We start from the raw sequence: 9,895 nt of genomic DNA, 5'->3' as shown, positions 1-9,895 counted from the left end.
CGACGGCTCCACCGGTAGCTTAGCCTAGCACGGATCCTGAAGGTAATCTGTTCCATCTAGCCTACTGCTACGAATAAGTGACAAAATAACGCCAACATGTTCCTATTTACATTGTGATTTGTATAGTCTCAGTGTGTACAAATAACAAGGTCACATCTTCTAACCGTATAAAAACTAGGAACATGTTGGCGTTATTTTGTCACTTATTCGTAGCAGTAGGCTAGTTGGAACCAGTTACCTTCAGGATCCGTGCTAGGCTAAGCTACCGGTGGAGCTGTCGGAAAGAGCTACAACACGCACGGAGATGAGAAGGGTATGTATGGACTTATCTAACTCTGGGGGTTATGGTGAATAAGACAAAGTCCCAATAAGTCGGCGTGTTCCTTTAAGAGATAAACCTTCCTGATGATCGACAGTTGGTGAACATTAATAGAAACGCAGCAACGTGCCGACAAAGGCACGGAGGAAGCAAACATGGATGTGAACAATGCCGGATTGAAAACATTCAAAAAAAGAATTGGCTTTGCAAAAGCTTTATGAGAAATGAAACACATTTAGCATTTTTGGTAGACACGCACAGTGTGTTCGTGCGAACGTGAGCAGAGCTTCTGAATGAAAATAATGATTTTAAAAAGCATTTATCGGGGTTAAAAAGCTTCGTCAACTTGGCGAGGTCACGTGTGATGTCACAGCTGTCCGGGGCAGGCGAACATGGGCAGCAGGTTTCGGTTGTAGGTCAGATATTTCACAGCGCTGCTTCTCAGAGCCGCTTGACTCTGAGCATCTTGGAATCTGTCCTGAGGGGGGACGTCCGAGTCCATGTCCTGCTGGCTCCACTCCTCGTCCTGCAGCGGCACGGAGTTAAACACAGAGAGATTATTACAGTTACATGTTTCCGTGGGTTAAAATAACTATTCTTCACAACGGTTTCCACCTGCTTAGACTGTCAAGGCAGACCTGCCATTATATATTTTACATACGTTTTCAAATTCTTTTCAGCCATTTATCAATGTACTTTTGGTCCAGACATACTGTACATGTCACATATTTGAAAGAGAGAAAGAAAGACAGAAAGGTCAGACAGCTCAAGCTTGGTGATTTGAGATAAAAATAAAAAGTACTAACTGCAGTTGAGGAGATCTCCTGAAGCTCCTGCTCAAAGTCAGAGAATCTGTCGTGAAAAATGGCCATACACCAGCTCTGTCTGAAGAAACTGCAGGAGAGACAAACATTCAATTTTTTCCTACACTGTTAAGACTTCAGTAGACCACATTCCTCTGTAGAAAGAACCTCTAAACACAATCACATTCAAGGAATTCACACTTGGGATATTCACATTTTAAGCTACTTTATACTTGTAATCGACTGCATGCAGGAAAAAATATTGAACTTTTTACTACAATACATTTATTTGGCATCTTTAGTTACTTTTCAGATTAAGATTTTACATGTAAAGGTCCCATGGCAGCATGTCATAGGACCTTTAAAATTCATATAATAAATTGAAGGCCCAAAGACGTCAAACTCTCAAATATTTCACCAAAAAGGCAAAGATTAGAGAAAAGTCCGTAAAACAAAATAGATTTGCGTATTAGAACAAAAAGTACTTCTTCCACCACTGTCTGTTTGCATAGCTAGACACCACAAGAGGTAAGAGAGAAACTATCTGTGTAATTTGGGTAAACTGACCCTTTAAATAACAGCCAAGGAACCAAACACACAGAAGCCACACTAAACTGTATAGGCTGAAAGACCCCCCGCTGCCACACGGTCAATCAATGATTTTTAACGGCTCACGATGCTCCGTCAGCCTCCACAATGACTTTACGAGTCAGCTGAGTGAGCAGCGTGACGAGGAATCTGTCTCTGCAGCGGGGAGGCTCCGGCTTTGTCTCGTCTTGGCCACAAAGACAGATTGGGGAGAGCTGCATAAACAGATTAGGAGGCGGGGGACAATAGACGTCCATATCTGGGGGTCATTTGTGTTGAAACCTCAAAAGCAGGTCACCCGCTGACACACACACACACACACACACACACACACACACACACACACACACACACACACACACACACACACACACACACACACACACACACACACACACACACACACACACACACACACACACACACACACACGCTTATGTGTTATTTTGAAGTGTGAGGTCATCAGTCAGCAGATGAATGATGGGACGTTTCACTACCTGTAGCTGTAAAAACAAAACTAATCCTTTCTCAGACTGAAATTTGCTTCAGAAACGGTGAAGGTGGCTCGTTTTCATACAAAAGTTAGGTAGGAAAACAGCTATTTAAAAAAAAAAATCCATACCACATGCCATCGGTTACTTTGTGGTACCAAAATCAGAGGAAAAAACAGCAGCATGTATTGTGCCGAAGTGAATAAATGAAATTGTACTACTACAGAGGCCGGAAGAACTAGCAAACACAGGAGAAAACCAAATAACAGTGCAGAGAATATCAATTTGGTGAAGCTGTGTGTTGACAACAAAACATACCAATCATTCCTGCAGGTCTGTTGTACTACAAGTTGTTTACCTCCTGAGTTATTGAAGCTAATCAAAGACTTCTGTAAAAAGATAATATTATTTTCGTAGTTTGTTCCATTATTCCTTTTGGTAACACGTAAACAAACCCCCCCAGGCTAGTCTAACAGTAGAATTGGGACCCAAACTGTCTGCTGCAAACATCCATCACGGTTTACAGACTTTCCAGTGCAACGTTTTTTATTTATTTATTTTACTTTGGTATGAATTCTGTGTAAATTAAGACTTATTAAAATGTCTAACACTACTGACCGGTTTTATTAAATAACTTGTGAGTACGGTGTTATTATTATAATAAATTACTGCCAAACTACAAAAGTTTGAATAAACCAGATTTTCTTTTAGATCACTTTTACCAGACAGATTTTAAGTTGACAAAATGGATACATTGACTGGATACTTTCAATATGTGTGTAGACATTTGTAAATAGATAGTGTCCTCCTCTCTCCCACCTGTACAGGTCTGGGATCAGGCCCTGGTGGTAGAGGTTGGACAGCTGGCCCAGCAGCTGCTGGTGTTTCCCGTACAGACTCAGGTAATTGGAGACGGGGAGGGGCTTCAGGGAGAAACAGGTGAGCGCCTCCACCAGCTCGTTGCAGTCGAGATGTATACAGAAGTAGTTCCCCGTCTCCACTCGTCCGGTCACGATGCCGCTGTCCTGTAACTTTGTTATTGAGAGAACGTGTTTGACTTGTATTAATAACGTGATACTGCCTAGGTCAGTGCCTACACCCTTTAAAAGGATACGGCTGCAATATTCTATGTAATGTCCTGACAGGACAGCTAGGTGAGAAAGGGGAGTGAGAGAGGGGGAAGACATGCAGGAAATCGTCACAGGTCGGATTGGAACCCTGGACCTCTGCGTCAAGGCATAAAAGTATATGTGCGCCTGCTCTTCCCACTGAGGCAACCCAGCCACCTATTTTGTTTTTGTCCTCAAATCACATCAAAACACAAAAAAATATTTCCTGACTTCCCTACTGTGTCGGTGGCTCTGGTTTTCACTGAAGACATGCATCGTCAAAAATGTGTCCCAGATTAGAGCTGCGAGACGACAGAAAGCAGCAGAAAGGTAAAACTGAGAACCCTTTAATATCTGTTTATTTAAGTAATTATTAAGTAATTAAGTAATATCGTCGGGCGCCCAGATAGCTCAGTTGGTAGAGCGGGCGCTCACATATAGAGGTTGACTCCTCGACGCAGCTGGCCCAGGTTCGACTCCGACCTGCGGCCCTTTACTGCATGTCATTCCCCCTCTCTCTCCCATTTCAAGTCTTCAGCTGTCCTATCACAATAAAGGCCTAAAATGCCCCAAAAAGTAATAATAATAAAAAAAATAAAATAAAAAAAAAAGAGAATAAATATCGTTAACACGATATTGAACAACGGTATGACATATTTTTCTCATATTTTGCAGACTTATCACAAATATATAGTTAGGGATTATTTTCAGAGGCAGATCAATCCACATTTGGGGAAGCAGGATTGACATATGTGGAATCGAGTCGGACTGTGTGTAAACCAGAGAAAAACTAACACTGACAGATTAGTTGGACAGTAAAAACTTACAAGTTTAACAGCAGGACCGGTCTGGTGTGTGGGGGACGGTTTTGTAACATGCAGGTAGTTATATCCTCCAGGCAGCTTCCCACCTGAGGGGAGAGGGACACCACATGACGAGGGTTAAGGTGTGATGGGGTTCATATAATTCATGCTTTAATATGATACAGGAATCCATCAAGATGTTAGAGTCGCTTTCCTCAGTTTTATATCATGCAAATAAATGGAGGATCTTAGAATTTGAACTGTTGGATTGCACGAAACAAGAATTTGAAGATGCCACCATGTATTCTGAATAGTTATGACAGGCATTTTTCATTGTTTTCTGATATTGTATTAAGAAATATAACTAGTAGTTGCAGACCTACTTTACAATAAGAAAAGGTGAGCACATTGCCACAGAAATACGAAAATTCTGAAAATATCTTCCTAAACGTGGTGTCCGTGTTAAAAGATTATGAATTTCAGTGGTGAAACATACACTGGCATCAAAACTGGGACAACAGCAGATACATCATAACATGCATCTCACTGTTAACATCCACCCAGAGGAAAACAAAGCTGAGACAATGAACTCAGTGATAGCGGGGGATGATACGGCATCTCCGCTCTCCCTGAAAAGTTCATGTGTGTTTTATCTCTGTGAAAAGGGCGAAGCGGAGTGGTTGCTGTGTTTATGTAACCTGCGGAGTGGCCTTGGTTACTCCGTGAATACACAGCAGCGCAATGCAGGCATTGTTACCCCCAGCTATGGTTTGAGTGTCCGCCACAATAACGGCGGCAGTGAGTGGGTGAAAGATTGGAAAATGTTCCACAAAAACATAATGAAAAAATATTGGCAGTGCGAATTCTCACAGATAAAAGCTGACAAAAACATGAACAGGACAGGAGGAAGGACGCAGAGAAGAGTATTGAGCTAAACTGACAGACCCTGAAACCTTACAAAAAATCCTTAGACCTAAACCTTAGATCTGCTGATGAATGTGAAGGAATTTGTTTTTATGTGAACCTACTAAATATCTAAAAGTGATGATTAACATGCCTGTTGAACATTCAATAAAATAGCAAGAAGATAGAATAGAATGGTGAAGTGTTTTTTCTGTTGTCCAGGGCTTTAGTCCTATTCATTCTCATTCATTCTCCTGGTTAAATGATCAATTCAAAAGATGAACAAGTGTGTCATCCACTGTGTGGCCTCAGGGGGGAATAATGAGCCCATTATGACTTACGCCCAATGGGCTCTGCGTTAAATCTACGCCGTGGGTACGTGTGTAGGTAGGTGGAGATACGCAGGACCCTACGCCGTAGCCTGACGTGCACCTCTCAAAAAATTCAACTACACAATGCGGCGACGCAGACCGCAACAACTGGGATTGGTCTGCTTGGCCGTGGATTGGTACCGCCGCATTTCCTCTTACTCATTTCCGGGTTCTCCTTCTCCATAAACCACATGAAATCGAGGAGAGGGTCCGACCGTGGTCAGAAAGCACCGGAGAGACACCGTTTCTCCGTCTCCACCGCCGGAGTCAGTACTTGCTCCAAAGCTAATCACCGTCACTCTCACATTTGCTCTACCACACACTCCCCACGCACACCTGCTCTGGTATTCTCTTAAAGAGATACGCTAGAACGACGCTGACACATCAGCACACAAGTATAAATGTTCACAGCGGCGTAGGTTTCTTTATCTGAGCGCCCGCAGGACCATAAATCCCCTTTTAGAGCACCACAAGGTGGCGAAGAAGACGCTGCACTAGAAAACGTACTTGGACAAAGGTAAGATTTGTGCATTCTTAAAAGTGTTTTCAAACAGTATTTTTCGGTTTTCACAAGAGAAAAGTCTTCAAGGACAAAGACTAACTGGTTGGTTTGCAAATGGACGTCTGTGTAATCGCCTAAGCTCCGTTAAAGAGCAGCATACAGCCACTTCTCTGAGCTTTTCTAGAGAACCTTACGGGACTGTCTCAACCACTGCAAGGCTGCAAGCGTCTTAAATGTGGTAAAATATCTGGTTCTTCGATAAAAACTCAAAAGGTACAAGCCTGTGGACATAAACACTGAAGGACAGAAGTCAAATGCAATGGTTCCAGACTTAGCAGAAAAACTACTCAACCCTTAAAACTCTTTAAATATACTTTTTCAGACTTGAACTCTGACCTTGAATCTTGGGCTGTTTGTACAGTGGAACGAGGCGATCCTGTTCAGGTGGAGGCTCAACGGCAGGCTCCAGGGTCGGATCGAAGAGGGGCAGCAACACGGCCGCCAGGTCCCGACCCACTTCCTTGGAGTTGAAGTTGGCGTGTGACCACTCGTCTGCGTAGTAGCAGCGGGAGAATTTGGTGAGAGGTCCCGCACCATAAATGGCTGAATCGCTGGTGTGGAAAGTGGCGTTTATGACCAGCCTGCTGTCAAAGACCATGAAAGAGTTGTTGATGCTCTTGAAGGCGTCGTAGTCGACTCCTTTATTGGAGAGATTAATGAACACCTGAAAGGAGGAAATGAAGAAATCAGTACGCTTTCTGTTTGCTTGTGATTTCATGATCAGGTTCAGTGTAATCACATTTCTCACAAACCCACTTCCTGTTGTTCCTGTTGGTGTTCATCCTTATACGGCTGGCTGTCTTTGTTAAAGGAATAGTTATACTTATTGACTTTCTTGTTGAGTTACACGAGAAAGTACACACCACTTTCATATCAAGCTACAGCAGCCAGTTAGCTTAGCTTAGCATAAAGCCTACTACTATATAAGACTATACTAATATAAATTAGCCAGTTATCTAGATAAAGCTTGGGAGAAGAGGAAAAAAGCTCTTTATCGAGATGAATTGTAGATGAGAATTTGTTGTTTGTGTGTGGTGTGTGTGTGTGTGTGTGTGTGTGTGTGTGTGTGTGTGTGTGTGTGTGTACGTGTATATACATATATGTATGTGTATATGTGTGTATATGTATATATTTGTATTCATGTATTTCTCCGAATGATTTGTATATGCGGAAGAAAGTAAATTTGTGGTGTCTTGTAATCCCATGTGGGATGGGCCAAAATGTTTGGCATGACAGAAATAAAACATAACTAACTAACTAACTAACTAACTAACTAACTAACTAACTACTAATTATCATGTTAAATCTTGTTTGTTTAATCTAACTAATTTAAGGTTGCCAGTTATATTAATTCTTAGCCTTCTTGAGATGGTTTGTCAACTGGATTGCTGATGTTCTCTGTATATCCAGAAGATGAAATGAAAACTTCAGAACAGACGATATGCTCTTTGAGCAAACTGAAACTGTGATTAGACAAGTAGAGCGGAAGTTGTAAATTATTAGCAGAGTTAAAAGTACCCTGTGGAGCTTCCCTGTAAACGACAGTTCAGGTTTTCTCACAAAAACACTTTGTGGATCATTGAGGCCGAACAAATGTGTCAATATATGTCCATTCTCAAAAAAACAAACATTTGCTAAGCCAAATTCTTTAATGTTTTGGAACCTGCATGGTTTAACAGCTCACACAGTAGTTGCATAATATAAAGACAATACCTCATCTGCAGGGTGCCTTTATTTTAGCCTAAAATAAAAAAACACATAACCGCACAATAGAAACCTCTGCTGTCTGAAACAATGCAAATGGGAAACACACCAATATCATTTTGTGCTTGACAAACAGTCTGCTTCCAGGAGGGAAATTAAAATCCAACCAACAGCCACACGCTGGTGAATTCAGCCAATCGTTTGTGAGCTTTTCAGCTCCACCAGACACCCTGGCCCAGTAACCCACCATTATTTGGAGAACATGTTCTTTTGTATGAACTAATGACGGACTGGATAAGCAGTGAAATCAGAAACTTTGACTTACCCCACACTGCAGATGGAGGGGCTCTGCGTCGGTGGTGAAAGACACAGATGTGAGGGGATCGGGGTGTTCTCCGTTGTTCATCTGGGCCAGCAGGCAGTTATGGTGGACCTGGACCATGGCCTTCTCCATGGCCGTCGCCACAGCCTTCTCCACGGCAGAGTCGCTGAAGCACGAGTCGCCGGGCTCGAGAGGTGGAAGGACTAGATGGATACGATTCCCCCGGACGCCGAGGCCGAGCAAAGTCTCGATTGTGGTGAAGACATCGATGCGGTTTCCATAGACGACGGCATTATCTGGAGAGACACAAGGAAGGAGCTTAGGAATTTGTAGCACGTTTTCATAGTCTTTCATGTTTTTCAGTCAGAGACACAAACGTCAAGGAATTGGCAATTTATATCAAATAGTTATACGGCTCTCTCTTTGACAGAGCTCTCAAAGAAAACTAACAACAATGAAGATTCTGCAGAGAGAGCTAATAACCTCTTTAAAGCCCTCTGATAAAGAACCAATTCTAATGCAAGTATGACTTCAGTGCTCTGCCTGAATGTAATGCTTCATATCTGTAAATATATAATGGCAATCCATACAAGATTTATTTCAGTCTGGACATTCTTCCAAAATATTCAGCCCTACAGTCACTTAAAAAAAAAAGTCTCCTAAGTTCTATACAATATCTCCACCTGATAGATGTTCAGCTGTTATTTGTGTTTATGAATAACAGATGTGAAACATCATCACTAAATAATATAGAATATGAAAAAGAGAAAAAGAAAAGAAATAGAAAAATACTACCCACTACAGTAACAACACTTTTGCTGAAAAATGTGTTTTGTGGTAACTCCTGATTGTAGGCACAGAAAAAGTTTCTTGCAAAATGATAATGTTGTAAATACAAAAGAAGCTCTACAATCAAGAGGAAGTGAATGGTGACTGCAAAGCATTCATTTCTTAAAATAAAAAGACACTATTTGGTATTCTTCCTGAGTAAATCCATCCTTGTTTACTCTTCAGAGAAGACATTTTCCAAACATACAAGCTCCTATAAAATGAATATGTGCTCCTCATCTCTCACGGAAAGCACAAAGCCTGGAGCAGCGGGGTCGTCTTTCCAATGTATGCGACATAAGGAGATCAGAAACTTATATGTGTACATGTTTATACTCATGTACTTTAGTTAGTGCTGGAGTTCATGTAATGTTGGTTATAAAACAGATATTTTCATCCTGTGTAAACACATCAGCAAAAAGAAAGAAAAATCTAAATTTTCTAGCCAAAATCTCTTCTAATCAAACTCACCTGTGATTGCTGTGTGTCGAGACGTATTCTCATAAACTCAGGGGTATGTTTTTGTATATCTTTTGAATATATATTTTGTACATTTTTGTATTTTTAACTGTGTTTGCTACATGCTTTTTTTGTAAGCATGTGTGTTTTTTTTTTTTACTTTTTTTATTTTTTTAAGTGTCTTTTCCAGCATCTCTATTTTTAATGCAGCAGTTTCTCCTATCCAAGACAATTTTTCTCCTTCAGGAGACAAATCAAAGCAACCTCGACCTTTTTGGCTTGTCAACTCTTATAAAAACGCAGTGTGTAATTTGGCGCCTTGTTATGTTTTAAATCTCTATGAGTTTGCAGTTTCACCAAAAGAGATATTTCCCCTCTAAACTTCTCAGATGCTTTCATTTAAGTACCTTTCGAGGCATAAAGAGGTCAAATTAAACAATATTTCACAAAAAGCAAAGATCATCATCAAGTATTTTGAATGCAGGAGTATTATTTGTGATGGAGTATGTTTGCATTGGCACTTTCACATCAGTGAATGACGACTGCAGTTGGAGTATTAGAGTTTTCCTGGCTGCCGTTCAGTGTCTCTGTCCGTGGTGCTGAACCAGAGGAGCTCTGCTGCTACTGAACCAT

General features: G+C 41.3%; 2 protein-coding genes across 5 annotated transcripts in view; both read right to left on the bottom strand.

The window, feature by feature from the left end:
* The window catches only part of LOC116045413, a 977,204-nt gene that overhangs the window by 42,733 nt on the left and 924,576 nt on the right, over nucleotides 1-9,895 (bottom strand). The gene's annotated exons all lie outside the window — the stretch shown is intronic.
* cfap61 (cilia and flagella associated protein 61) overlaps nucleotides 389-9,895 on the bottom strand; it is a 39,266-nt gene continuing 29,759 nt past the window's right edge. For 3 of the 4 annotated variants that reach the window (XM_031293035.2, XM_031293034.2, XM_031293036.2), the window contains exons 20-25: nucleotides 7,979-8,271; nucleotides 6,286-6,613; nucleotides 4,138-4,220; nucleotides 3,021-3,232; nucleotides 1,126-1,213; nucleotides 390-845 (exon numbers count right to left, since the gene is read on the bottom strand). In XM_031293035.2, the coding sequence (XP_031148895.1) occupies nucleotides 687-845; nucleotides 1,126-1,213; nucleotides 3,021-3,232; nucleotides 4,138-4,220; nucleotides 6,286-6,613; nucleotides 7,979-8,271 (1,163 nt within the window). In that variant the 3' untranslated portion in view covers nucleotides 390-686. Of the gene's footprint in view, nucleotides 846-1,125; nucleotides 1,214-3,020; nucleotides 3,233-4,137; nucleotides 4,221-6,285; nucleotides 6,614-7,978; nucleotides 8,272-9,895 lie in introns of all 4 variants that reach the window. The other variant, XM_031293037.2, reaches the window with a different exon arrangement.

This window comes from Sander lucioperca, chromosome 19, assembly GCF_008315115.2.
Source record: "Sander lucioperca isolate FBNREF2018 chromosome 19, SLUC_FBN_1.2, whole genome shotgun sequence".
Classification (NCBI taxonomy): Eukaryota; Metazoa; Chordata; class Actinopteri; order Perciformes; family Percidae; genus Sander; species Sander lucioperca.
The sequence above is the reverse complement of the archived record's forward strand: the minus strand, read 5'-3'. Positions and strand labels throughout refer to the sequence as shown.